The following is a 27,878-nucleotide window of genomic DNA, read 5'->3' on the forward strand; positions in this document are numbered from 1 at the left end:
AATCGAACCTGCGACACTTTGGTTCGCAGCCCGAGCTCCATCCACTGAGCTACGCCAGCCAGGGCTTATGACTGCTAGTTTTACATTGAGCATATTTGGTGAAAATCTCCACGAGTCCAAACTAGATTGCCAATGGACTTCTGCCATGCTGGGCCGTATTTTCTGCGGCAAATAAAACCACCAATGAATTGAAAAAAGTTGGTGAGAACACTTATTTATTTATTTTTTTTGGTATGGGAAGGTCAACTGTAAAAAGAGAATGAAATCAAAAAGAAAGACTTAAAAAAATGGTGTTACGATTTCATCAACGTCTTGATACGGTCTAGTGGTTTCCAAACGTGTCGGCACTTTGGAATCGTTTGGGAATCTCCAAGGACTCTCACGCCTGGGTGTGATTTTATCGAGTCGTTGACCCGGCGTGGAATTGGTGATTTGGAGTGACGGAAAGATCCTCTCCGAGTGATTCTAATGCGTTGACAAGGTCGTCCACGCTCAAAGGGCCGGGGAAAATTCGAACCCCAGAAGTACATTTCGCAACGTGTCGAGTGGGATGGGGTTCACCTTTCAGCGTTCATAAAGAAAGTCTCAGTGTCGCAGGTTCGATTCCCAGCCAGGGCACATGCCTGGGTTGCGGGCCATGACCCCCAGCAACTGCACATGGATGTTTCTCTCTCTCCCCCTCTCTCCCTCTCTCTCTCTCTCTCTCTCTGTCTTTCTCCCTCCCTTCCCTCTCTAAAAATAAATAAATAACATCTTTAAAAAAATTAATTATAAAAAAAAAAGAAAGTCTCCCTGGAAGACCGACCATGCCCACTGATGTTCCATTGTGTCTGGACATGCTTTCTCCCTACGACAGAGTCGAGCCCTCGCAGGGCTGAAATGCTTCTTAATGAAAAATATATATATATATATACATGGGCACAGAGCCCAAAATAAGTACACCTGCACGGCTGTCATCTATCAGCACGGAGCGAAACAGTTACTTGCAGGCTGTGGCTTTTCTCTCTCCTTTGATTTTCTCAGGCCCCTGTCCGAGGGGAGGGGAAGACCAGTAAGTCCAGAATCTGCCAGGCCACTGCGTTCCCGGCTGGGAGGAGCGCCAGGCCAGGCCTTCCGTGGGGTTGCGAGGAGGCCACAAGGCGCCCGGCGGCGCACAAAGCAGTGCCTGTTTCAGGGAGTTCTGTCCGGCCCGGCCCGGCGACCCGGTGCGCACGGGAGAGCAGGCGTTGCGGGCGGCGGAGGCAGCCAGGGGTCAGACGCCTCCTTTCCTCCCCTAAGTCCCAGCTGGTTTGTCTGCAATCTTTGTTTGTTTGAAGGGTGAATCAGGCGGCGCACAGGCTTGCCTCGGTCGCACAGGGGACGCCTCGGAGCCGGCAGCCGCCTGGGTCCCGCCGGGAAGAGAGAGGTCCCTCCGACGAGCCTCCGCCGCGTCCTGACCGCCGCCGCCCGGCCCAGCGCGCCGCCGCCGCCGCCGCCGCCGGTATCCAAGGAATTCGCTTCTGTCGTAGGTGCTGTCCGCCGGCTTGGGGAGGAGACGCCGGGGGTTGGGGGCCGGGCCAGGGCGAAGAAGAAATCGCCTTCCAAGCGACACGGGAACCTAGGCCGAGGGGATTCTCCCCGAGGAGGGGCGGGGGATGCGTAGGCAAATGCACCAGCAAAGGCGCCCAGGAGGGATAGAAAAGGGGCTCGCCTCCACGTATACAGTTGGCACGGCATGGCGGGCTGGATTGCAGAGAGATGCTGGAGGCTGCAGGCCGGAACGCAGCCTGGGTTTGGGGACTCGGAACCCACAGCTGTGGTGACGCCGGGCTGGCTGGCCCCGGGGCGCTGGAGGACAGCGGGACCCGGAGAGATCGATCCCTCTGCCCTTGCAACACAACCCAGGGCTACATTACCCGTGCCGCTCCCTGGATATATCTTGTTGTTGCTCTTTTTAGAAAACTTTTCTTCACGCGGAGGCGTCACGGGCTCCAGGATAAAACCTGGAGTCACCTTCGTCACACCGCAGGGTCTTAGGACACGGGGGATTTTTGCAAGATTTTGGTAACAATGTCGTGAGCAAAGGCCTCCCGGTGTTGCACAACTGCCCTGAACTGTTTCTGTGTGGAGAGCAATTAACATGTAGTCTGTGCGTCCGTCCGTGACACAGTGTTGCTGAGCCTAATGCCGGAGTTCGTCGGTGAGGTCTGCAGACCTGAGTGGCTGCCGCTTGCAACTTTGTATCCTTAAGCCCCCTGCCGGCGCCCCCTCCCGCCCAGCCCCCTGTGGGGGTGGTGGTTTCTGTTCTTTAGCTCTGGGTTTTTTATGGAAAGTTTTCTCTGGCTCATAGGAGCGCACATGGAACCAAGTCTGAGGCCTAGGTCACGGCTGGAACCCTGACCTCGGTGCCAGGGTGTGGGGGTCTCATCGTCCTGGACTGTGTCAGGCCAGTGTCGCTACAAAGTTTCGCCGTGACCTCCAAGCCGCTAGGGGAGCAGCCTAGACCCACACCCTCCACTCTCCCCGGCCAGGAGCTGCACGCACCACCGGCCCGTGGTCCCTGGGGAAGTCAGACGCAGCTCGCAGCTCCCAGCTCGGACAATGCTTTTTGTGTCTTTTGGTGATGTCTTGATTGTTGACACTCGGGCAGACGCCTCTCGTTTTCCTCCCCCTTGCCTCCCTTGACCCAGCCCCCGCCCTGCTCCCCTGTCCCCCCACCACACCCTCCGTGTCAGGGGGTCAGGCTTGCGCGTTCTTTGCCTCTCTGCCCCTCCCCCCTGCTTCCGCCCAGTGCCCCTGCCGCGCCGGCAGCTGTCAGTCCGTCCGTGTGTCCGTGGCTCTGTCTCTGCGGTCTCCCTCCATTTACTGGGTTGACTGCATTCCCCACAGGAGTGAAATCCCCCCGGGGCACTTGTCTTTTTCCCAGCCTGGATTATTTCACGGAGCACAATGCTCTCCCAGGCGCAGGAGACAACATTTGTTTCATTGTTTACGGCCACGTAGTATTCCATTCTGGACACATCCCACAGGCGTTTCATCCAGTCCTCTCCTCTGCGTTTTCTGGGGGCGAACGAAGAAACAGTGAAAATAGATCGAAAGGAAAAATCTTCTCTCCCTTAGAGTATAGGATATAATAAGAGTATCTTCTTTAAAAAAAAATTGTTTTAAAGATTTTATTTATTTTTAGAGAGGGAAGGGAGGGGGGGAGAGAGAGAGAGAGAGAGAGAAACATCCATGTGCGGTTGCTGGGGGCCGTGGCCTGCAACCCAGGCACGTGCCCTGACTGGGAATCGAACCTGCGATGCTTTGGTTTGCAGCCCGAGCTCCATCCACTGAGCTACGCCGGCCAGGGCTAGGAATATCTTCTTTAACACGCCTGTCCTGTGTGTCACACGATGTGTATTTTATATGATGCATATGTAAATGTGTAAACATTCACGTAGCCTACCTAAGAGGGAGTGATTGGAGGCCTGTGGGCCCCAGCCACCGCCACAGGGGAGGGCGTGAGAGCCAGGACTCAAGTCGATGGGGCGGAAACGCCCGTGCAGATGGGCGCAGACTCGGGGCTGTGCCCACATGGGCGTGGGCCGTGCCAACCGTCCCCTCGTAGGACATGACCCCGGGGGGCAGCACCTTCCTCATCCTGTTCCTGCCTCCAGCCCCCCCCCCATGGCGGCACAGTCCCCGCCGCGAATTCCAACTCGAGGGCAGGAAGTCGTGAGGCTCAGGGACCGCCACTCCCAGGGGGACAGGGACTGTGTCGTCCCACTTCTCGGGGGGGTCCCCAGAGGGGTCTGAGGCGCAGAGACAGAGGGGACAGTGGTGCCAGGGGCTGGGGGCGGCCGGAGGTCTGGCTATTTAGTACGGACTTTCAGTGTCCCGAGAGGAAACCCCCCGTGCAGTGCGCGAGGGTGACCACGCAGTTTCCCACGGGGCCCCTCTCCACCAGGGGCCAGAAACGAACACGAGTTCCCGAGAACAAGGTCAGACCGGCAGACGCCCAGGCCCCACCCCTGGCGCGGGCGCCAGCGCGGGTCTCCACCCACGACAGCTCACAGGGCGCGGCAGGGCCCTGCCCGTAGGGAAAAAACCCCGAAATGCGCAGCCCGTCCTGGCCCTCGACGCGCCCATGCTGCTGGGCATGTGCACAGCCTCCCGGGGGAGAAGACGCGGCGGAGGCTTTGCTGGCTGCTCTCGGCCTTTCCCGGGCCGCGGCAGAGAGGGCCCAAGCCCCCCGTTCAGGGTGGGCTTCTCTTTTCCATTTATTCAGCGATCTCCTCTGCGGCTGCCTCCGACCGCCGACCTCTCTCTCTCCCTCCCTCTCCGGAACTAGAAATCGGGAGAGGACATGGCACCTCTGGGACGTGCTTGGTAAGGCCGCGGGCGGCGGGCGGGGGGGACCCTGTGCGGCGGCCAATCTCCCACCGCGGCGTGCACGCGCCGTCCGGGGGGCCGTCTGGGAGTGCGCCCGGCACCACGGGCCTGCCTGCGCCGGCCGCCGGCCGCGGGTCTCCGAACGGGGCGTGAGACTCGCGATCCGTGGGGACGCGCATGGGGCCCGTTCCCCGGGGGTGTCCAGGGCGCGGTCAGCAGGAGCTCGGCACCCCCGCCTCTCCCATCCCAGCAGGCACGCGGGTCTCGGGGGGGCTCCCACGGTGTGGGGTGGCGGTGAGCGGGCCTCCAGGTCTCAGGCCGTCCTGTGATGTGTCCACTCTCTCCTCTTCCCGGGGGGTGCTGGCCGGGCCCCTGCTTTCTCCAAGGGGCCCATGGGGCTCCTTCATTGCATGACCCTGGAGGCATGGCAGGTCCATCACCTCAGTGTGCCTGGGCAAATGCTGGGTCACAAACCTAAGAGTATCTGTCGTTTACCCCTGAAAGAGAGACAGAGAGAGAGAGGGATGTATCCCAGGTCTGCGGCCACGGGGTGGTGACCTCAGGGCCCCCTAAACCAGAGACGCCCGCGCCCCGCCCCCACACAAGTCCCGCGGACGGGGCAGAAAGCGGCGTCGTCCGGCACGATTTTGTGCAGCTTGCTTTTCAGGAGCTGGCTGGCCGTGGGCCTCAGCATGCTGGGCTGCGGGCTGCCTGCCGTCGTCCTCACCGTCGCCGGCGCTGGGAAGGACGTCTCCGGCTCCCGCCCCAACATCCTGCTCCTCCTGGCGGACGACCTGGGCATCGGGGACATCGGCTGCTACGGCAACGACACGATCAGGCGAGCAGGGGAGGAGTGTGCGTGGCAGTGGGTGGGGCAGGGCCTCGCCACCTGCACGTGGGCGACGGGAACGTCCAGTTCTTTTTTTTTTTTTAAAGATTCTATTTATTTACTTTTAGGGAGGGAAGGGAGGGAGGGAGAGAGAGACGGAAAGAGAGACAGAGAGACAGAGAAACTTCCATGTGCGGTTGCTGGGGGCCGTGGTCTGCAACCCAGGCATGTGCCCTGACTGGGAATCGAACCTGCGACACTTTGGTTCGCAGCCCGTGCTCCATCTGCTGAGCTACGCCAGCCAGGGCTTGTGTGATCTTTTTTAATCCCCACCCAAGGGCGTGCTGAGAGAGGATGGGAGGGAGAGAAACATCCGTGCGAGAGCAACATCGGCCGGTTGCCTCCCGCACGCCAGGGGACCAAACCCACACCGCCCAGGCGACACCACCCACAGTGTCCTTGCGGTTTACGGGACGGCGTGCAGCCCGTGGAACCTCCCAGCCAGCCAGGGCGTCTGGATGCGTGTCCCCCACGCTCCGGAAGACAGAGAGGGCTCTCGCCGCGGCCTCTGGTCATCCCCAGGAGCCCCCGGGGGAACCCAGCCATGACCGGCCGGCAGGCGTGCAGCAGAGAAGCTGTCTTACCGTCGCTTGAAGAGTAAAAAGGAGGCGCGTGTTTTTTTTCTCCGCAGGACTCCCAACATCGACCGGCTGGCGGCGGACGGCGTGCGGCTCACCCAGCATCTGGCCGCCGCGTCCCTGTGCACCCCGAGCCGGGCCGCCTTCCTCACGGGCAGGTACCCTCTGCGATCAGGTGGGTCCCCTCTCGCGGCGTCCACTCCCAGGCCCGGGCCGCCGGTAGCTCCCGTGGTTCCCTCGTTGAAGCATGGGCCCTCCGGGACAGGGGGCACAGCACGGTCCTGGCCCCCATGTTTGCTGGAATTGTCACGGAAAGGTGTATCTTGCTGATTTTAGAGAGAGGGGAAAGGGGAGGGGGGCGGGCAGAGACACAGACAGAGACAGACAGACAGGAGGAGAAAGAAACATCCATCGGCTGCCTTTCCCAGACACACCCCAACTGGGCATCGCACCCACAACCCAGGTCTGTGCCCTGACCAGGGATCAAATCGGTGACTTTTTTGGCATTGGGGGTGACGCTCCAATCCGCTGAGCCCCCCACCCCTGGCCAAGGCCATGGGTTGATTCCTGTCTGTGCCCAGACCCACAACCTTCTCGTATCAAGATGCCACTGTAGCTTACCGAGCCACCTGGCCAGGACAAGTGTCCCCTATTTTTATCATGATATTTTTGTTAAGATTTTATTTATTTATTTTTACAGAGGGGGGAAGGAAAGGGGAAAGAGAGGGAGAGAGGGAAGGGGAAAGAGAGGGAGAGAAACATCCATGTGTGGTTGCCTCTTATGCGCCCCCTCCTGGGGACCTGGCCTGCAACGCAGGCGTGTGCCCTGACTGGGAATCGAACCGGCGACCGTTTGGTTCGCAGGCCCATGCTCAGTCCACTGAGCCACAGCAGCCGGGGCTTCATGATAGCAAACTGGCTAACTGATAGAGCTCCACAGCTAACCAGGGACATGGGCAGGGACTGGCCCATTCGGTGGCTTCCTGTGCTGTCGGGGACCCAATAGGGAAGGAAGTGACGAACGTCTTCTGTGAAGGGCTAGATGGTCAATACTTTTGGTTTTCAGGGCTGCGAGGGCTCGACTCTGTTGTAGGGAGAAAGCATGTCCAGACACAATGGAACATCAGTGGGCATGGTCGGTCTTCCAGGGAGACTTTCTCTTTCTTTTATAATTAATTTTTTTAAAGATGTTATTTATTTATTTTTAGAGAGGGAAGGGAGGGAGAAAGACAGAGAGAGAGAGAGAGAGAGAGAGAGAGGTAGAGAAACATCCATGTGCAGTTGCTGGGGGTCATGGCCTGCTACCCAGGCATGTGCCCTGACTGGGAATCGAACCTGCGACACTGAGACTTTCTTTATGAACGCTGAAAGGTGAACCCCATCCCACTCGACACGTTGCGAAATGTACTTCTGGGGTTTGAATTTTCCCCGGCCCTTTGAGCGTGGACGACCTTGTCAGCGCATTAGAATCACTCGGAGAGGATCTTTCCGTCACTCCAAATCACCAATTCCACGCCGGGTCAACGACTTGATAAAATCACACCCAGGCGTGACAGTCCTTGGAGATTCCCAAACGATTCCAAAGTGCCGACACGTTTGGAAACCACTAGACCGTATCAAGACGTTGATGAAATCGTAACACCATTTTTTTAAGTCTTTCTTTTTGATTTCATTCTCTTTTTACAGTTGACCTTCCCATACCAAAAAGTGTTCTCACCAACTTTTTTTCAATTCATTGGTGGTTTTATTTGCCGCAGAAAATACGGCCCAGCATGGCAGAAGTCCATTGGCAATCTAGTTTGGACTCGTGGAGATTTTCACCAAATATGCTCAATGTAAAACTAGCAGTCATAAGTCCTGGCTGGCGTAGCTCAGTGGATGGAGCACGGGCTGCGAACCAAAGTGTCGCAGGTTCGATTCCCAGTCAGGGCACATGCCTGGGTTGCAGGCCATGACCCCCAGCAACCGCACATGGATGTGTCTCTCTCTCTCTCTTTCTCCCTCCCTTCCCTCTCTAAAAATAAATAAGTAAAATCTAAAAAAAAAGTAGGCATTTACCTGTTTTCACATTTAAAAAACAAACCAACCAACTAGCAGTCAGGATGAAAAACTGCCCACCCAGAAATGACGGGATAAAGGAGGTGTGGCCCCTACGGGCGTCAGGATAGATTTCAGCCAGAGAGAGAATGCAGCCTTGCCCGTTGGGACAGCACAGGTGGACTCTGAAGGTGTTAATCTCACCCAGCGAACAGAGAAAGGCAAATCCCACATAATTCCGCATAACCTGTGGAACCAAAAGAGCGACTTCGACAGGCTCACACACGAGACAGACCGGTGGTCGCCGGAGGGCAGGGGCGTGGGGAGGGCTGGGTGCACGGGGGGACGGGATTGAGAAGGGGCAGTCATGGGGGCATGAATTCCAGGGAACCGAGTCCATCCTACTGTCCTGTGTGCGGTGCCTGGTGGGTCCTGGGAACGCCAGGCGGATCCCTCGGTCAGCGGCACGCGACTAATGCGTACCTACTGTACGCTACACCTGAAACGAATCTAAGATTGAGCGTCCCCTGTCATGGGGTTAGAGACAATGACTTTTTAGGAGTAGAAATGAACAGGACAAGGATCATAACCCACGCTTGCTGATGACCTTTCCCTGACCACCGCTGACAGGCATGGTCTCCAGCCACGGCAACCGCGTCCTGCAGTGGGCCGGGGTCGCGGGGGGCCTGCCCACCAACGAGACCACCTTCGCGAAGATCCTGCAAGGCCAAGGCTACGCCACGGGGCTCGTAGGTATGTACCTCGGCCAGCGCCCACGACCTGACTTCTGTTACACGGAGGGCATATTCACGCTGAGGGCTTGAAGGGAGGGAGGGGGCCTTTCCCGGTGGGCAGAAGGTTTCGTGCGGGCCGCGGTGAGGTGGTGGCTCGGGGTACTGGGTGTGGAGGGGGATGGGGAGAAAATAGCAGCCCGGGGGGGGGGGCGGGGGGGAAAAAGAGCAGCCCGACTGGGCGTGCCAATGGGCTGACTCACCGTCCTCCCAGACCTTGGCTGTTCTTCTCCTGTCCCCCGTTTTCCGACTCCTGCCGTAATGCCGTTTGCTTTCTTTTCCGACTACGAGAAATGTGGCGGCGTCCTGCTTCTCTCTCTGCCGCCACGAATAGCATTCTTATCTCTCTTTTTATTTGCCGCAGAAAACACGGCCCAGCCATGGCAGAAGTCCATTGGCAATCTAGTGTGGACTCGTGGAGATTTTCACCAAATATGCTCAATGTAAAACCAGCAGTCATAAGCCCTGGCTGGCGTAGTAGTTATTTATTTATTTTTAGAGAGAGGGGAAGGGAGGGAGAAAGAGAAGGAGAGAAACATCCAGGTATGGTCCCCCCCCGCTCTGGAGCACCCCCCTGCTGGGGGTCATGGCCTGCAACCCGGGCCCCTGCCGTGACTGGGAATCGAACCGGCGACCCTTTTGGTCTGCAGGCCCACGCTCCATCCACTGAGCCACACCAGCGAGGGCCCATTCTTACCTCTTGATAGGCCGACAGACCATGTCGCCTAATGCAATGAAATAGAATGAAGGGCGACAGGCACAGCCCACGTGCCTCCCACGGGGGCGGCGCGAGAACCCTGACGGCCGCTCCACCCATCCCCTCCGCCCTTCAGGGAAATGGCACCTGGGCGTCAGCTGCGAGTCCTCCGGGGACCACTGCCACCACCCGCTCAACCACGGGTTCGACCACTACTACGGCATGCCGTTCACCATGATGGGAGACTGCGCGCAGTGGGCGCTCTCGGAGAAGCGCGCGGCGCTGCAGCGCCGGCTCAACGTCTACGCGCTGTGCATGGCCCTCGTGGCCCTGACGCTCGCCGCGGGGAAGTACGCCGGCCTCTTCCCGGTGTCCTGGGCGCCGGTCCTCTGCGCCGCCGCCGCGGCCCTCTTGTGCTTCGCCCTCTCCCATTTCCTCGGCCCGCTGATCGTGCTCGCCGACTGCTTCCTGATGAGGAACCACGGCGTCACCGAGCAGCCCATGAACTTCGGGACGTCGGCGTCTCTCTTCCTCCGGGAGGTGTGGTCCTTTGTGGGCAGGTGAGCGCGCGCGCGCGCACGCCAGAGGGTCCGCTGGGTCTCGGCGGTCCGTCTCGGCGCATAAGGGCGCGTTCCGAGGTCTTCCTCTGCCCTGGGCGCTCAGCCGGCGGCGAGAGGGCTTGGGGGTCTGGGGAGGCGTTCTGGCTCGCGCGAGCCCTGGGGGGCGCGGCCTTTGGCTGACCTCCGCGGCGTCCTTGCAAACAGGGGACACTCCCGTTGACATAAGTGCTGTCCCCTTTCACCCAGGAAAGGCCCCCATCCCGCTGGCCCCTAATCCCCACGGGCCGCGTAGAACGCACGTAGCAGGATGCGTCACCTCACCCCTCTCGACAGAAAATTCCAAATCCGCCCTGGCTGGCGTAGCTCCGTGGATGGAGCGCTGGGGGCTGCGAACCAAAGCGTCGCAGGTTCGATTCCCAGTCAGGGCATATGCCTGGGTTGCAGGCCACGGGCCCCAGCAACCGCACACAGATATTCCTCTGTCTCTCTCTCTATCTCCCTCCCTTCCCTCTCTAAAAATAAATAAATATAATCTCAAAAAACTAAAAATGTTTAAAAAAAATAACCATCATATCGGAGATGCATAAACCCAGTGTCGCTGTTTCCGCCAACGTTGACGGGGAGAAGCCCCCCCCGTGAAAGACACTCGGACACCAGAACGGTCTCCCGCCTGGTGGGCTGCGTCACAAAGACAAATCCATGAGTCAGGACGTCATCCTTGCAAGGGCCCTTTCGCAGCGCTAGGATGTCAACCTCAGTTTTCTCCAAAAAAAAAAAAAGAAAGAAAGAAAGAATGAGCTCTGGTCGTGTCGTGCTCACTCGCAGAAACAAGCAAAGGCCTTTCCTCCTGTTCGTGTCCTTCCTACACACCCACATCCCGCTCGTCACCACCGAGGACTTCCTGGGGAGCAGTGTGCACGGGCTGTACGGGGACAACGTGCAGGAGATGGACTGGATGGTGGGTGAGTGCCTCCTTCCGGGGACAAGGCACAGCCTCCTCGGCCAGCGGCCAGGGGCCGGGGGGGGGCCGGGGGGTGGGGAGACCCAGGATGAGGGCAGGGGGAGGCTCAGGAAGGGCGCAGACAGGGGACGAGGGCATTCGGTGGCGGTCTCGCGGACGGGTCGGAGGCACCACACGTCACGGCCTCTGTGGTTGTCTGGCTGACTCGTCTCCTCGTGATGCCCCGGAGCTCCCTCCGGGCTGTCGGATTCGGCTGGCCTGTCCTCCTTTTCCTGGCTGAGTACTCGTCCGCGGTGTGGGTGCAGCTCCTCTTCTGCACCCCGTGACCCACCGACGGGCACTTAGGTCGCCCGGTGGCTCGGGTATCGTGCGCAAGGCGGCAATGAACGTGGGGGCGAAGACATCTTTCTTTTTTTAAGATTTTATTTATTTATTTTTTAGAGAGGGAAGGGAGGGAGATAGAGAGAGAGAGAGGGAAACATCCACGTGCGGCTGCTGGGGGCCGTGGCCTGCAACCCAAGCACGTGCCCTGACTGGGAATCGAACCTGTGACGCTTTGGTTCACAGCCCGCGCTCCACCCACTGAGCTATGCCAGCCACTGAAGACATCTTCTTTTGTCTCAACTTCAAGTCAGGACCCTCTCTGTCCTCAGCAACCTATCTGTGTGCGGCGTGCCTAGGAGTTTCTAGACTCGGAATGGGGACTGTAGAGACAGGTGTCGACCTGAAGTCCACGATGCTAAGGAGAGGGCGGCTGGACCACGGCTCGCTCCCATGATGCTTCACCGAGGAAGACTCATTCGGGGGCGGTCCAGGAAGGCAGAACAGTCGGGTGTGAGACAGTCTTCTGTGTCACCCGGCTCAAACGCACCAACCCTTTGCAGGGCAGATCCTTGACACTTTGGAGAGAGAAGGTCTGGCCAACAACACTCTGGTTTATTTTGCTTCGGACCACGGGGGATCGTTGGAGTCTCAGCAGGGGGGCCACCAGTACGGGGGCTGGAACGGCATCTATAAAGGTGAGGCTGGCGGGCGCCCCCACCCCCGATCCCCGTCTGGGGTCCTCGCTGTCATCCCCACCCCTTTCCGCGGCCGTGGGGCCTGGGCACCTTGAAGAGACGCAACAAATACGGCTGAGAACTTTGCATCCCTGCCTTTGTGGGCGGAAGCGACCACCTGCCCTGTTCAGATTCGATTTTTTTTACTGGCACTGTTCCCTGGGTTTCAGCCCATTCTCGGACCTGGACAGCCGCCACCGCTGCTCCGTGGCTGAGTGTTTTCGCCGCCTGAGATAGAAACTGAGGTGCCCGTATGCCATTGCTCCTGCTTTTCCCTGGGGCCCCCGGCTCTGCCAGCTACGAACTTATTCCTGTCTCTCTCTGTGTTCGCATTCTAGTCATCTTATGCCAGTGACATGATTCAGTATATCGTCCTTTGCAGCTGAGTGCTTTGACTCAGCATGATGTTTCCTGGGTCCACCCATATGGCCGTCGTGCATGTCGGGGTTTTTTCCTTTTTCATGGCCACGTAATATTCCACTGTGCAAATAGAGCACAGTGTGTGTGTGTGTGTGTGTGTGTGTGTGTGTCCATCCACTTGGGAACAGACTCAGGTTCGAGTTTCCTATCCAGGTCACGCGTTCAGGGAGTGTGGGCCGGATTCCATTGACATTTGGGATCTATGGATTGATTATAAAGACCACATTATTGGATGGGGGATTGCTCGCTGTTCGTGGCTGACACAGATCGACGGGCAGAATAGAAGACCTGTAAAATCGAAGGTCTGGCGGGGAGCCATTTCCTCAGCCAGACAGAGAGACACAGAGAGAGACAGGGAGGGAGAGCACTCGCTTAAAGAGCAGCCGGGTGGTTCCATCGCGCACAGGAAGCGGCAGCCACACCTGATCTCAACGACCCTCTCTTCTCTCCCTCTGGGACCACAGGCGGCAAAGGCATGGCGGGCTGGGAAGGCGGGATCCGGGTGCCCGGCATTTTCCGCTGGCCCGGGGTGCTGCCCGCCGGCCGGGTGGTCTCCGAGCCCACCAGCCTCATGGATGTCTTCCCGACGGTGGTCCGGCTCGGGGGCGGCGAGGTGCCCCGGGACAGGTAGGCAGCCGCCCGAGGAAATCCATTCACACTAGCCTGGACACGGCATCGGTGTGCGGTGTGGCCTGTGTGGGCGGGGGGTCAGGTATGGTGTGACGCCAGTGCCTGCAGAGAGAGAGGCCAGGCCTCTCCCTTTCTCTGGCCACGAGTCCCCTTCGCAGCCCGCGCTCCATCCACGGAGCCGCGCCAGCCAGGGCGAGCAAGTTATGTTGCCTAAACGTGTAGCACAGAGGGGGTCCTTCCTCAAGCCACGGAACACAGAGACAGGCGTTCCGCCCTGCAGCGAGGGGCCGCCTCCGTGGGAAGGGACAGGCGCGGGGCTCCGCCCCCTCCCCCACCCCCACCCCCCGCCGCCGCCGCCGCGGGGTCCCTGAGTCCCCGTGCCGCCTCCCGCAGGGTGATCGACGGCCGGGACCTGCTGCCACTCCTGCTGGGCACCGCCCCGCACTCGGAGCACGAGTTCCTGCTGCATTACTGCGAGACCTTCCTGCACGCCGCGCGCTGGCACCAACGGGACCGTGAGTACGCGCGGCGTCCCGCCTCCTGTCCTCCGCCGCCCGCGTCTGCGCCCGCTCCTCTTTCCAGCCGTGCCTTCCGGGAAGGCGGTCCGTGACCCGGGGCAGACCCGTTAACCAGGGGATTCTGTATACTCGCTCACACGCTTGCACACGGGCTGCCAGCATGCTTGCTCACGCGCTCTGCCTCCACGCCGCCGCCTGAGCCAGAGCCTCGCTCCTGTTCACGGCTGCGTAATATTCCACAGCCAGTCTCCGGGGGAGCGTCACAGCGTGGTCTCGCTCTGGCCACGGTGCGGGACGCTGCGGCCCAGCTCCATGCCCCCCTTTTCCTACAACACCCTCTGCCGTTCTCGTCTCTGCGCAGGCGGAGCCGTCTGGAAGGTGCACTACGTGACTCCCATCTTCCACCCCGAAGGAGCGGGAGCCTGCTACGGCACACTGGCCTGCCCGTGCTCGGGGCAAGGGGTGGCCCGCCACGACCCACCCCTGCTGTTTGACCTCTCGAGAGACCCCTCGGAGGCCCACGCCCTCACGCCGGACACGGAGCCCGCGTTCCATCAGGTGCTGGAGCGAGTGGCTTGGGCCGTGGAGGACCACCGCCGGACGCTCAGCCCCGTGGCCCTGCAGCTGGACGGCTACCGCAACCGCTGGAGCGCGTGGCTGCAGCCGTGCTGCGGGCCGTTCCCGCTGTGCTGGTGTGACCGGGAAAAGGGCGGGGGCCGGCAGACACCGCCCGACCGCGACCTCTGAGTCCCTGCGCGTGGATTCCTCCGCCGGGGACAGGGCAAAATGCACCCTCCCCGGGGGTGGGGGGTGGGTTCAGTCACGTGTTTTCTGTGGGGCTGAACAGGAGGGCCAACGCGAAGAAGAAAGAGACCAGACACCAAATTCTACTAAATAAAATGCACCCTGGGGAGCTGTCCACCCGGACAACAGGCAGTGACCCGTGAAGTCCCTCTTGCTGCAGGGTTTCTGGACAAAGGACCCCAGCCCTCCCCGACGGGGAAAGCCTGTCCCATGCCCATGGGGAGCCCAAGTCCCGCACCAGCACATGCCTTTGTCCTAGGGCTGTGCAGACCCCCCCGGGGTGACAGGGGGCCGCTTTAAAGAGCGTGGCCTTGCGGCTGGAACTGTGCTTCTGGGCGGAGGTTCCTTGGTGAGCAGGCAGCCCGAGCGAGTCAGGGAAGCCCAGAATTCAGAAAGTGTGCCGGGTACTCAAGGTGGGTCTTGCGTCTGCCTGCGTCGGGAGGTCCCTGCCCGGCGTCTCGCACTGGCTTTGCAGTGGACACACACAGTGCAGGACAGTGGCCAGAGGAGAGGGGTGCAGGGGTTCTAGTCCGGACGTCCTGCCACCCAGCCACCTCTCGCTGCACTCACACCCCCCCCCCATGCACATCCCAACCTGCATCGGTCAGCGTGGGCCGTGTAACAAAGGACCCGAGACTGGGCGCCTAACACCACAGACATTTCTCCCTCCCCGTCCTGGAGGCTGGAGGCCGGGACCCAGGGACGTGCAGGGCTGGCTTCCTCTGAGGCCTCTCTCTCTCCTGGACGTGTGGACGCCGTCTTTCCCCTGTGTCCTCCCACGGGCATCCCTCTGGCTGTGTCTGTGTCCCCAGGTCCTCTTCTTACAAGGCCCCCAGTCCTGTGGCATCAGGGCCACCCTAGGGACCCCATGTCACCTAAATCACCCCTATAAAGACCCGTCTCCAAATCCAGCCCCGTTCTGAGGTCCCGCGGCTGAGACTCCTCCGTGTCAATCAGGGGAACACCGGGCGGCCCCTAACGCATGCTCTGCTGGAGCGCGCATTGCGGTGACACCACGTAGCTCTTCAAACAAACCCAGGCTGCCAGGAGGCGCCCCACCCTCAGGCGCCCTCCCCTCACACGCCCCAACCCCAGCGGTCGGACAGACCAACCCCAGCCCGCAGGAAACCAGACGCTCAGCGAGAATTAGCCACGGGAGCCGCCACCTGGGCCTCTGGCTCATTCTACCCAGAGCGGATTCCTCTTTGGGGTCTAAAGACAGACCTGACCGTCCAGCAAGCAGCCTGGTGCCCCCAGCCCCGTGCCCACCCCTAGGTATCATCGGGCACGGAGCCAGCCCTTCCGGCCACCTCTGGCCTGTCCACTGCCAGCCATGCCCTGTCCCTACCCCTGCCCCTGTCCAGACCCATCTCCGCCCCTGGCGTCCCTACACCCTTTTAAACTAGTGAATCCAGACCCACAGGATGCAAATCATCCTTCCTCCCCCCCTCCACAGAACCCCAACCCCCCAAACAGGACTTTCGGGGGTTCCAGCTCCCGCCACCACCCCCTCTCTGCTCGCCACTCCTCAACCCTCGCGACAACCCCAAGCGTCCCCAAGCTGCCTCTCTGCACAGCTTAGGAGAACCCTGACCCCTTCCAGTGTAGAATTTCACCAGTGGGTCCGAGCGGCCTCAGTCCCTGCCAACCTCCCTTCCCAGCTGCATCGGACTCCCCGGCCTCCCACACCCTCCTTAGGGGTCTCAGTGTTTTCCCCGTCCACGTGGTATCGGCGGAAAAAAAAAACAGAAATCCCGGCGGCGAAGTCCCACAAGGATGGGGGCAGCCAGTAAGAACGCACAGAGAGGCCATAAAGAGTGCCCGAGAGTGCACCTAGCTGCACCGTCACCCCAATAACCCCCTCGGCGAACTCAGTCTGCCGGCCCCCCCCCCCCCAGGCAAAGATCTTTCCTCCCACCAGCATCTCTGGCCGCGACGCCGGACATGCCAGCGCGCCGTGCATTTAGGGCTCACTCCGGGCGGGACACGGCGTTTCCCATAAACCCTCCCGGGGTCCTGAGGGCGGCGGAGTGCCCCGCCCCACACCCCCGCTTTCGGGGAAACAGCGGTACTCGAATGCACAACTGAGTGGGAGAGGTAAACCACCTCACTCGTGAGGTGAGTGCAGCTCCTAGGGCCCAGGACCTGAATCAGGGCCCCGGGCAGACCCCGGTGGGCAACGGTGGTCCGACTGGGCCAGACGACAGTGAACACACACACACACACCCCCCTTGGTCACAGAGTAGAAAAATCTGGGGGCCGGGACCTACCTGAGGAAAGGGATTTTTGCATCCTGGGTGCTTGACTTCTCCGGGGAAACTTCTAATACCCTGCCGCAGACGGAGAGAAGGGGGCGGTCACCACGCGCAAGCCCAGCCTGGAATGGTCCGCGCCCCCTTTGTCCCAGTGTCCCCCCGGGGGTGACCAGTGGGTCCGGCAGGACCAGGGAAACCTGTTTCGCAGATTAGTTACGGGGAGGCCCACGAGGAGATTAAGCAGATTAGGGAAGCAGGAGTCACACCCCCCCCCCCACGCAGCCCCGGGGGCGGGACTAGGGCGCGGAGCGCTCGGGGCAAGGTCCGGGGCGCCTCGCTCGCGCTCCGCCATGGGACGGAGGGTGCAGAGGGGACGAGCCACAGCCGCCGCCAGGTGCGCGGGACCCGGGGACGCAGCCCCTGCTGGGGCCTGGGGCTGGGGGCGCGGGGTGGAGGGGCGTCCATGGTGAGCGTGGGTTCCGGGGAAAAGCAGCTGTGTTTGTGCCTAAAAGTCATCAAGACACCATTAGAGGCGTGTTTTGACCCGGACCCGGCACAAAAAAAAAAAAAAATTAAAAAAAAACGCGGGGCGGCGACGAAGCCCCGCCCCACGGGGTTAGGCGGAGAGCAGGCAAAGTGGAGAGAGAGAAAGGCCGGGATCGGCCCTCCCCCACTTTCTAAGACACGCCCTGGCGGCCCCCTCCTGGCTGCCCCCCTCCTGGCGCCGCTGAGTGCGGTTCAACCTCCGTTCCCCGCCCCCCGCCCCACCCCGTAACATGGAGACGCGCGCGGCCCCCCTACCCGCAGCCCAGGAGACTCCCCAAGACACCCAACCGTCAGGCCACGCCTCGTCCCGCCCCGGGCCCGCCCCTGTCCGGGTCCCTCCGGAGCTCGGCCGTCTCTCCCCCGAGTCTGCGAATGGCTGTGGCGCCCGGGCGCCACCGTGGAGCTCGGACAGCACCGGAGGGTCCCAGGTGCTCGGGGCCACCGGACACGCAGGAGCTTACAGCCCAGACCCGGGAATCACGACCGTGGCCACACTGTCCCCAAGTCCCTCCGGGTTACAGGGCGGGGAGAGCCCGGGATCCGCCCCGTGCGCGCCAGGTTCTTGTACGCAGGGTCGCCTGTGCGCTCCGGGAGCGCGCGTTTACGCACGTTTCAAGGCCGCGCGGTAACAGCAGTCCGAACGGCCGAGCCGTATCTCCCGGTCTTGTCTGGGGTGCTTTTAATCTCCCATGTATCGTTTTAATATGCAAGTGTCCCTCCGCCACGACCCTTCGGGGCCGCCTGCATCATGGCGCACCCGGAACTCTGGGGACGCCAGGGGCCTCTCGGCACGGACGAAGGGAGGCGCCAGCCCTGAAGGCGTGCGCTCAGCCTCCCAGCCCGCCCTTCACTGAGGCGCAGTTACACACGGTGGCGGGAAGGAGCGGTCCGGATTCAAACCCAAACCTAAGTTTGGCACAGCGGTTTCTTCGAGTTCCCTGCGGTGCATTCTGCAAGCCATTACGACAAAAGGAGACCCACCGTACACGCAATCCCTGGTTACATCCTAAGTTAGTGGAGAAGCACTCGCCTGCCCAGCGAGCCGGTTTGTGAAAAGGGCGACTTTTCCTTGGGAAGCGGAGACGTTCACGCCGGCCGTTTGCGTTTCTGTCCAGGGCCTCCTGGCCGGCTCTGGTCACTGCGTGCCTGCTTCTGAGGACTTGCGAGTTCAAAACCGCCCATGCCTCGAAACCCAACATTCTACTGATCATGGCGGACGACCTCGGCATCGGGGACCTCGGTTGCTATGGGAACCGCACACTGAGGTACCGCGTTGCTGGTGGTCTCGGTGGAGGGCGGGGGGGTCAGTGGGTGCGCATCTGGCCGATGACGCTTTTAACATCCTCCTGCAAGAGTGGGAAATTCCTGAGTGCATCTGATCTCGACGCTGAAAGAGTGATTCTTCCAAAGGGAAATACAGTACCCCTTTCCAACACTACGGAACAGCGGTGGGTGGGTGTATGATTCCTTTGGCGGCCTTAGCCACCAGCCGCGCAGCGGGTGCATTAAAACCACAAGAATTCGTCCATTGTCCTGGAGACCAGGCGTCTGAGGTCGCCCAGGGGTCCCGGGGCTGTGCTCCCTCCACAGGCTCCAGGGAGGGTCCCTCCCCCCTCTCCCAGCTCCCTGGGCCGCAGGCGTCCATGCGCTGGTGGCCGCTTCCCTCCGGTCTCTGCCTCCATCTCCACGTGGCTTCTCCTCCGGGTCTGCGTCTCCTCTTGTGTCCCTTCTCAGGACACCGTCACTGGACGCAGGGCCACCCTGACCCAGGACACCACCTCCTCTCAGACCCTTCCCTCAATCCCATCAGCAAAGACCCCCGTTTCCGAGGAAGGGTCCCGTCCAAATGCTTTCCAGCTGGGAGCCCAGCCCCTTCCCGACGGTGACGGGGGGATGTGGTTTGCTCAGGACGCCCCACATCGACCGGCTGGCGGAGGAAGGCGTGCGCCTCACCCAGCACCTGGCGGCCGCCCCGCTGTGCACCCCGAGCCGGGCCGCGTTCCTGACCGGGAGACACGCTTTCCGATCAGGTGGGTGGTCAGCGCGGGTGGGGGGGGGTGACCAGAGAGAGGTGCGTCTGTGTCCACTCCTTTTATCTTCTGTTTTTATTTCTCGAAGAGTGTATGTATTGATTTTCAGAGATGGGGGAAGGGAGGAAGACAGGGAGGTTTCCGTTGGTGGCTGAAACATTGACCAGTTGCCTGCCTGACGCGCCCCTACCAGCAACTGAACCCCCCCCCACCAACCCAGCCATGTGCCCTGACTGGGAATCGAACCTGCAACCTTTTGCTTTAAGGGACGATGCCCGAACGACTGATTTATTTGTTGATTGATTGGTTTTCACAATCAGGCCGCGATGGCTGAGACCCAAGGAAAATGGTGAGGACATAATCTGCCGTTTATCGTGTCGTGATTTACCTAATGACTGTGTTTTGCGCAGTCATGAAGGAAGTCTGGATACGTGGAAATAGGGAAAAAAAAAGGCTGAAAGTTTCGTAGTGGCTGACCGGGACGTGTTCTGTATTTAAACATGGGCATCGAGCCCTGGTCGGGCGGCTGGGTGGGTTGGAGTGTCATCCTGTACCCAAAAAAATAGATGGATGATGATGGATGGATGGATGGATGATAGAAGGATAGATAGATAAAACAGTAGATGTTGGATGGATAGGTGGATAGATTGGTAAGTACATGGATGGATAGATGGATGGGTGGATAGATAAAAAAGATAGATGATGGATGGATGGATGGATGGAATGATTGATAAATACATGGGTGGGTGGAGAGATAAAAAGATAGATGATGCATAGATGGATAGATGATAGATGATGGATGGATGGATGGGTGGATGATGGATGGATAGACAGATAAAACAGTAGGTGTTGGATGGGTGGGTGGATAGATTGATAAATACATGGATGGATGGATGGATGGATAGATAGATAAAAAGATAGATGATGGATGGATGGATGGATGGATGATAGAAGGATAGATAGTTAAAACAGTAGATGTTGGATGGTTGGGTGGATAGATTGATAAATACATGGATGGGTGGAGAGATAAAAAGATAGATGATGGATGGATGGATAGATGATAGATAGATAGATGTTGGATGAGTGGGTGGATAGATTGGTAAATACATGGATGGGTGGAGAGATAAAAAGATAGATGATGGATGGATGGATAGATGATAGATAGATAGATGTTGGATGAGTGGGTGGATAGATTGGTAAATACATGGATGGATGGATAGATAAAAAGATAGATGATGGATGGATGGATAGATGGATGGATGGATGGATGGGTAGATGATGGATGGATGGTGGATGGATGGATGGATGGATGGATGATGGATGGATGGATGGATGGATAGATGATAGAAGGGTAGATAAATCGGTACATGTTGGATGGTTGGGTGGATAGATTGATAAATACATGGATGGGCAGAGAGATAAAAAGATAGATGAAGGATGGATAGATGGATAAGTAGGTGATTGATAGATAGACAGATAGATAAACAGACTCATGTGGAGACTCGGAGTCTCCACCTCAGCACTCCCGATTTTGGGGCCGGGGGGTTCCCTTGGTAGGCCTGCCCCCATGCGCTCCAGGGTGCGTCCACGCACAAGAGGGTATTTGTACGCCCTCCCCCGCCGTGACAACCAAACACAACTCCAGACCCCGCAGAGTGTCCCCTGGCGGGGCACACACCCCCACCCCCACCCCCAGCGGAGGGCGCCCCCAGCTGCCGACAGGCACCCAGTGCGTCCCCTCTGCTCCGGCCCGCAGGCATGGACGCCAGCGACGGGTACCGGGCCCTCCAGTGGAACGGGGGCTCGGGCGGACTCCCCCAGAACGAAACCACGTTTGCGAGGATCCTGCAGCGGGCGGGCTACGCCACGGGCCTCATAGGTACGCGCGGTGGCCTTGAAGAGCGCCCCGTTACCGGGACCCCCGGCCTTGCGAGGGGAAAGGGTCACGGGTCGGAACCACACGGGCACGGGCCAGAACCCCACGTTGGCGCCGGAGCTGTCCAAGTTCTCCTGGGTTGCTTCCGGGGCTGGGATTCCTCCCGGGCAAGGAGTTTTTACTTCAGAATCTTGGTGGGTGGGCCTGTGCTTCCCCCCGGACTTACCAATCTCCTTGTCTCCTGGCGTTCCCTTTCCAATCTTTATCCTTCTCTTTCTCTTTCAGATTTCTTTTTTTTTAAAGATCTTATTTATTTATTTTCAGAGAGGGAATGGAGGGGAAAAAGAGAGAGAGAGAGAGAGAGACATCCATGTGCGGTTGCTGGGGGCCGTGGTCTGCAACCCAGGCGTGTGCCCTGACTGGGAATCGAACCTGCGACGCTTTGGTTCGCACAGCCCAGCTCCATCCACTGAGCTACGCCAGCCAGGGCCCTTTCAGATTTCTCATCACACCCCTGTCCAGTTTCAGACGTGGCCGCTTTGTACCTACGTTGTCACGGGAACGTCCAAATAGAACTGAGCAGGGGCTGTCTTTCTGACACGGGACCTGACACGTTCAGTCTTTTCCGCCGAACTTTTTGGCTTCCCTCCTCAGGCAAATGGCACCAGGGTGTCAACTGTGCCACCCGCGGGGACCACTGCCACCACCCCCTGCGCCACGGCTTCGACTACTTCTACGGCATGCCCTTCACGCTCGTGAATGACTGCCAGCCCGGCCGGCCGCCCGAGGTGGACGCGGCCCTGAGGGCGCGACTGGGGCGTCTCACCCAGTGGGCGGCCTGGGGCATCCTGACGGCGGCGGCGGGCCGGGCCTGCGGGCTGGTGTCCGTGCCCTGGAGAGCCGTCCTGGGGGCCGCCGGCCTCCTCCTCGTCTTCTTCGCCTCCTGGTTCGCCAGCTTCGGCTTCGTGCGGCGGTGGAACTGCATCCTGATGAGGAACCACGAGGTCACGGAGCAGCCCATGGGCCTGGAAAGGGCGACCGGACTCCTGCTGAAGGAGGCCGTGTCCTACATGGACAGGTGATGGGAGCCCCCAGGGTTTTCTGTTTCCAGCGAGAGTTGAGACGTGAGTTTCAGGGGTGCAGCACGGTGGTCAGACTTTTATGGAACTTACCAAGGGGTCCCCCCCGCCCCGATCCTTGCAGTCCCCACCTGGCCCCACGTACCGTCATGACAACAGTATTGACTGTGTTCCCCGGGGTGGACGTTACATCCTGTGTGCATTGTGTAACCACGTGTCTGTTTTTATTTATTTATTTTTAGAGAGGGAAGGGAGGGAGGGAGAAAGGGAGAGAGAGAAACATCCATGTGCGGTTGCTGGGGGCCGTGGCCTGCCACCCAGGCATGTGCCCTGACTGGGAATCGAACCTGCGACACTTTGGTTTGCAGCCCGCGCTCCATCCACGGAGCTACGCCAGCCAGGTGTTTAATTCTTTTCTTTTTTCGATTCCGCATGTAAGTGCCATCATAGGGTATTTGTGTCTCTCTGTTGGCCTGCTTTCACGGAGCCTCATGCCCTGTGGGTCTCCCCAGGCTGTCTCAAAGGGTTAAGAAGCTGCCCTTTTTCATGGCTGTGTAATATTCCATTTGTGCGTAGGAAGCATGTCTCCCTTATTCAGTCATCTGTCAATGGGAAACTGCATTGTTTCCAGATCTTGGCGACTCGTTGTCACGGACGCGGCAGTGATGATCAGGGCACGTACATCTTTCTGAATTAGTGTTTCAAGTATCTTCAGATAAACACCCAAGGTAGAATTGGCAGTGCTATGAGGCAGTTCCGTGTATAATTTTTTTAGGACATTCCAGACTGCTTTCCACAGCTGGCCACCCCAGTCTGCCTTCCCACCCCTGGTGCACGAGGGTGCACCCCCTTCCTCCACAACCTCGCCGGCCCCGGTTGTTTGCGGGTTTGTGGACGACGGCCACGCGGACCGGTGTGAGGGGGCACCTCACGGTGGTTTTCCGTGAGAGTATTTCCACGCACCCGCCACCCATCCTAACCCACCACGTTGCAAAGATGAGAGGGCTTCTCAGAGCATCCGCCTCTCTTTACCTCCTCTTTGGGGTTTTGTAAGCCCGCCGTGGGTGCAGGCGGAGTTGAGGAACCCCACCTTTCCCGCGGACCGCGTCCCCCACACTGCACTCTCCGCCGTGGCCTCCCGGGTCCCCTAGGCGTGCAGAACCAGAGGCCGTTGTCCTTGAAGGGTGTCTTTTCCGCCTCCCCCCAGAAACAAGCACCGGCCCTTCCTCCTGTTCGTGTCCCTGCTGCATGTACACATCCCCCTGGTGTCCACCGGGTCGTTTGCCGGGAGGAGCCGGCACGGCCCGTACGGCGACAACGTGGAAGAGATGGACTGGCTCGTGGGTAAGGCTGGGGGCGGCGGGACGCGCTCCGGGCCTCAAGCGAGAAGCCTCTCCCCCATGGTCACTCACGCGCCACTCTGGTGTCTGGGGGGTTTCTGGGTGTCCCTGGGAGCAGGGGTCCCCCTCCCACAGGGCCCATGCCTTCATGCCCGCAAGAGACACCTGGGAACAGGAAGGGTCAGGACATCTTTCGGGGTCACGGGCCACAATCGCTTTCCTCCCGTGGCCTCAAGAGGCCAACGACGTTGCAGACCCTTAATGAGTTTTAGGCGTTGAAATCATCGCCGCACATGACACGGTCCAACCTCAGAATGGAAAGCGTTCGATGTGGGTGGGGCGACCACCGGAGCCCCCACAGTGTCCTGTGATATCCTGGGGACCGTGGTCCCTCTCGGGGTCCCTTTCTAGCCAGCGGCAGCTTCTACCGAAGGGAGGGGGAACCACGTTCCATTGGCCGATGCCCTTTTATTTCCCTTTCCCCCAAAACGCCCCCTTTCTTTTTTCTTCGTCAAGGCCAACTCCTCCAGGCGCTGGAAGAGCATGGCTTGAGAAACAAGACGTTCACGTACTTTACCTCGGACCATGGCGGGCACCTGGAGGCGAGGGACGAGACCCTCGGTCAGCTGGGGGGGTGGAACGGCATCTACAGAGGTGAGACCGGGGTGGGGGGGGCGTGAGGGTTCCAGCGCGGGTGCAGGCAGGCGGGCTGCCGGGGGGCCACGAGGGCAGTGGCGTCACAGTGGAGACACCCCCGTGGGGAAGCCCTCACCCATCGGGGGCCCCGGTTAAAGTTCTCCCACCGCCCCGTGCTCGCTGGAGTTCGCGCACCTGGAGTTAGTTCCCCGAAACTGGGAGCGCCTGGTGAATCGTTGTGGGCGTGGGACAAAGATGTGGCCGTCATCAGGGGCTTCCTCATTATTTGGGGCTCACCGAGAGGGAGACGGGGCCCCCACTCTTGACCAGAGGGTCCCTGTAAGGGGTTCGACTTTGAAACGAAGGACCGGGACAGGGCGGGTACGAGGGCAGGGTGGCGGGTGTGCTGAGGCGTTCAGAGAGGAGGAGAACGTGGGGTCCCAGGTCCCACGCCCCCCCCCCCAATCCAGGAAAATAAAAAATAGGGACAATAAGAGGAAGACCCACTGACGTTGCGTTTGTATGGCATCCCACTACCGGTGCTGAAGGAATGCATCCCGTGCCCTGTTCGCTGAGGGGGTCACCAAGGCCCCCCACGTTTCGGGGGGGAAGGGATGTGTGGACCCCAGCTGCGGGGGAAGGGGCATCCCAAGGTTCTGGAACAGCCACTGCGGCCCGTGTTGGGCAACAGAATTGCTCCCCCCCTCGGGCAGCTAGGTACTACAGGGGTGTCTGTGGAGACAGACACACAGACGCCTGCGTGCAGGGCTGTGTCCAGACGGGACAGTCTCCCTGCCCGGGGGGGCGGGGGGCAGTCCTCACGCGGTGTGTCCTCTGCTCACAGGCGGCAAAGGCATGGCGGGCTGGGAAGGCGGGATCCGGGTGCCCGGCATTTTCCGCTGGCCCGGGGTGCTGCCCGCCGGCCGGGTGGTCTCCGAGCCCACCAGCCTCATGGATGTCTTCCCGACGGTGGTCCGGCTGGGGGGCGGCGAGGTGCCCCGGGACAGGTGAGTGAGAGGACGTCCTGCTCCCTCCTCCCCGGAGATCGCCCACATTTGGGGGAGAGGGACACCCAGCCACGTGAGAACCCTCCAGACATTCTCACGTCCTCCCGTTAGGGGACAGCTTCACGGAAAACAACCAAACTCCGTCAAGCTTAGGATTAACGTGAGATACTGGGTCAAGCCACCTGATCTGCAGTTTCGGTAAAACTTTAGAGCCCCCGCTTAAGCAGGGGGAGGTGAGTGACCTTGTCAGAACGTGAGCCCCCGAGACATGGCCCTGTCATTGCCTGAAACGCCGTTTCGCCCACCTGCCGATGAAGCTAATGATAACATGACGGAACCATGAGTTCTCGCCTCCATCCGAGCACTTTGGCCAAGAGGCACTGTCACACAAGAGGAAAAAGCAGACGTCCATGTCTGTCTTCTTCCCCGGCTGGCGTAGCTCCGTGGATGGAGCGCGGGCTGCGAGCCCAAGCGTCGCAGGTTCGATTCCCAGTCAGGGCACATGCCTGGGTTGCAGGCCACGGCCCCCAGCAACCGCACATGGATGTTTCTCTCTCTCTCTCTCTTTCTCCCTCCCTTCCCTCTCTAAAACTAAATCAATAAGATCTTTAAAAAAAATCTGTCTTCTTAATCCTCACCCAAGATTAGGCTTAGAGAGGGAAAGAGAGAGAGACAGAGAAAGAGGAGGAGACATTGATTAGTCGCCTCCTGTGTGCGCCCAGACTGGGGATCGGACCAACAACTTAGGTGTGTGCCCCGACCGGGAATCGAACCCACAACCTTTTGGGGGGCACAGGACAACAATCCAATCCACTGACACCTGGCCCAGGCTCAGGCTGGAAGTCAACATTTTGATCATAGTTTTATGTGATTCCCATGAAAGGGTCAAAGGAATACTCTTGTGGCTAATGTGAGGTGGCCTTTCCCCAAGTTCCCATCCCCCAAAAAAGCATTTTTTTTAGTCGCTTTATTAGTTGAGAGAAAGAAGCAATGCCCTAGATGGGTGACTAGAGTGTGTGTGTGTGTGTGTGTGCGTGTGTGTGTGTGTGTCTAAAATAAGACGTCTCTTAAGGAACCCACTCATGCCGTCGTAGAAGCGGACAGACTGAAATCGAGTATCAGGTCAGCGGGCTGGAAACTCAGGCGGGACTTCTATGTTCAGGGGGAGGCCGGATGCCCCCTTTGCCCAGAAACCTCAGTGTTGGTTCTGGGCGGCCTTCGCCTGATCAGACGCGGCCCACCCTCCTCCTCCAGGCGGCTCCGCCCCCTTCAGGGCCCACGGGTTGCAGACATTGGCCACGGCCACAAAACACCTTTGTCATAACTCGCAAACGAAGGCTTCCCCAAACGCCTGTGTACCCCAACAGGCACACAAAGAGAACCCCCCAACCCCCCGCCCCGCAATCTGTGTGCAGTGAAAAGTCAAACAGTAGTTCCCAGGGCTTTTCCGGGGTCCGAAAAAGCCCCACCGTTCTGCGTTCCATCCAGGAGGTGCAGGGGTCTTGGTGATGACACCGTGTATCTAAGGCAGGACGCAGAGGTCCCCGGTCCATCCCGTTGTGCAGACGACGACAATATATCTCGGCATCTGTCGTGATTGCAAAGGTTCCTGCACCCTCAGCGCTCGCGCTGGGGGGCCTGGGCGAGGTCTCCGGACTTGGAGGAGGCTTAGGGTTCACATCCAAAGTCAAATAGTGTGTGTGTGCGTGTGTGTGAGCTCACAGTGCTGCGTCACAAGCGGCCCTGAAACCTGGCGACTTTGAGTCTCCACAGGCCAGCATGTGTCTTGCTGGGACGCTGGCAAAATGGCCACAGCTCGGGGAGACAGCTGGAACCCGACCCCAGCCCGCGGCCAGCTGGGGCGCGCGCAGCCTTGGGGGTCTGTACCCAGGGGCAAGGCGCACCCCCCGCTGGCCTGGCGGGCAGCTGACTCCTCCCTCCGGTCTCTCCGCCCCCGCGGACGCAGGGTGATCGACGGCCGCAGCCTGCTGGCCTTGCTGCGGGGAGCCGCGGAGCACTCGGCGCACGAGTTCCTCTTCCACTACTGCGGGGAGCATCTCCACGCGGCGCGCTGGCACGAGAAGGAGCGTGAGTGCCCGCCCGCCTGACCCCGTGGGCGCTGCCTGACCCCGTGGGTTCTCCGGGGGCGGAGGGGGGGGGGTGCGCTCTCCATGGGTCCCCGCCGCCCTGACCGCGGCCCCCGTGCGCCTCCAGGGGGCCGGCTGTGGAAGGTCCACTACGTGACGCCGCGGTTCCACCCAGAGGGGGCCGGCGCCTGCTACGGCCAGGGCGTGTGCCCCTGCTCCGGCGCCGGCGTGACGCGCCACAGCCCGCCGCTGCTCTTCGACCTGTCCGGCGACCCTGCGGAGGCGCGGCCCCTGGCGCCGGGCTCCGAGCCGCGGTTCCACGAGGTGGTGTCGCGGGTGGGCGAGGCGGTGCGGAGGCACAGGGAGACGCTGAGCCCGGCGCCCCCCCAGTTCTCCCGGACCCACATTCTCTGGAAGCCGTGGCTGCAGCCCTGCTGCGGGACCTTCCCTTTCTGCTCCTGCAGCCGGGACGGAGACCAGGGGGACACGTGACCTCCCGGGGTCACGGGGCGGGGTGGGGGGAGAGGCTGCCCTCGGGAATGTGGCCCCCAGCCCGTGCTGGCAGGACGTGGAGAAAGGGGACCCTAGTGCACCGTTGCTGGGAATGTAGACAGTGCATGCACCGTGGAAGGCAGAGTCTGGAGTTCGCTCAGAAACCAAAAAGTGGACCTGCCTTTTGACCCAGGATTCTGGAAATAAATCCTCGGACTCCCAACACACCCGTGA

The 27,878-nt window shown here is 60.1% G+C and overlaps 2 protein-coding genes and 2 long non-coding RNA genes across 8 annotated transcripts; 2 read left to right on the plus strand and 2 right to left on the minus strand.

Annotated features, from left to right (window-relative positions):
- The first annotated feature begins 1,071 nt into the window (after positions 1 to 1,071).
- Positions 1,072 to 14,443, plus strand: ARSL (arylsulfatase L). 4 transcript variants are annotated; one of them, XM_045856155.1, is made up of 12 exons: positions 1,072 to 1,205; positions 1,317 to 1,508; positions 4,250 to 4,350; positions 5,009 to 5,191; positions 5,874 to 5,995; positions 8,488 to 8,610; positions 9,482 to 9,905; positions 10,731 to 10,867; positions 11,751 to 11,885; positions 12,809 to 12,971; positions 13,368 to 13,489; positions 13,854 to 14,443. In XM_045856155.1, exons 3-12 carry the CDS (start codon positions 4,328 to 4,330, stop codon positions 14,237 to 14,239), a joined length of 1,818 nt encoding a protein of 605 aa, XP_045712111.1. In that variant the 5' UTR covers positions 1,072 to 1,205; positions 1,317 to 1,508; positions 4,250 to 4,327; the 3' UTR covers positions 14,240 to 14,443. The 4 variants fall into 4 exon arrangements, with proteins under 4 accessions (XP_045712111.1, XP_045712113.1, XP_045712112.1 ...); XM_045856157.1 differs by having other exon boundaries at positions 5,021 to 5,191; XM_045856156.1 differs by having other exon boundaries at positions 1,317 to 1,504.
- Positions 4,362 to 5,960, minus strand: LOC123830148. Its single transcript, XR_006787710.1, has 3 exons — positions 5,827 to 5,960; positions 5,081 to 5,303; positions 4,362 to 4,850 (listed from the first exon to the last, which is right to left on the minus strand). It is a non-coding gene; the product is annotated as an uncharacterized LOC123830148 (long non-coding RNA).
- Positions 12,901 to 18,203, minus strand: LOC123830146. Of its 2 annotated transcripts, none has more exons than XR_006787708.1 (3): positions 17,707 to 18,203; positions 16,567 to 16,626; positions 12,901 to 13,036 (listed from the first exon to the last, which is right to left on the minus strand). It is a non-coding gene; the product is annotated as an uncharacterized LOC123830146 (long non-coding RNA). The 2 variants fall into 2 exon arrangements; XR_006787709.1 differs by lacking the exon at positions 17,707 to 18,203 and adding an exon at positions 17,353 to 17,552.
- LOC123830145 (arylsulfatase D-like) lies at positions 16,823 to 27,878 on the plus strand. Its single transcript, XM_045856159.1, has 10 exons — positions 16,823 to 16,945; positions 18,213 to 18,362; positions 19,006 to 19,127; positions 20,884 to 21,006; positions 21,658 to 22,081; positions 23,290 to 23,426; positions 23,939 to 24,076; positions 24,903 to 25,065; positions 27,032 to 27,153; positions 27,280 to 27,878. Exons 1-10 carry the CDS (start codon positions 16,902 to 16,904, stop codon positions 27,642 to 27,644), a joined length of 1,788 nt encoding a protein of 595 aa, XP_045712115.1. The 5' UTR covers positions 16,823 to 16,901; the 3' UTR covers positions 27,645 to 27,878.

The sequence above is a fragment of the Phyllostomus hastatus genome, unplaced genomic scaffold (assembly GCF_019186645.2).
Source record: "Phyllostomus hastatus isolate PE091 unplaced genomic scaffold, TTU_PhHast_1.1 phas_scaffold_12, whole genome shotgun sequence".
Taxonomy (NCBI): domain Eukaryota; kingdom Metazoa; phylum Chordata; class Mammalia; order Chiroptera; family Phyllostomidae; genus Phyllostomus; species Phyllostomus hastatus.

Coding starts and splice junctions, on each gene's coding strand:
- ARSL (XM_045856155.1), top strand. CDS start 4,328: ATGGCACCTCTGGGACGTGCTTG. Junction 9,906..10,730: donor GTGTGGTCCTTTGTGGGCAG/GTGAGCGCGCGC, acceptor GCTCACTCGCAG/AAACAAGCAAAGGCCTTTCC. Junction 12,972..13,367: donor GGCGAGGTGCCCCGGGACAG/GTAGGCAGCCGC, acceptor CGCCTCCCGCAG/GGTGATCGACGGCCGGGACC.
- LOC123830145 (XM_045856159.1), top strand. CDS start 16,902: ATGGGACGGAGGGTGCAGAGGGGACGAGCCACAGCCGCCGCCAG. Junction 25,066..27,031: donor GGCGAGGTGCCCCGGGACAG/GTGAGTGAGAGG, acceptor CCGCGGACGCAG/GGTGATCGACGGCCGCAGCC. Junction 27,154..27,279: donor GCGCTGGCACGAGAAGGAGC/GTGAGTGCCCGC, acceptor GTGCGCCTCCAG/GGGGCCGGCTGTGGAAGGTC.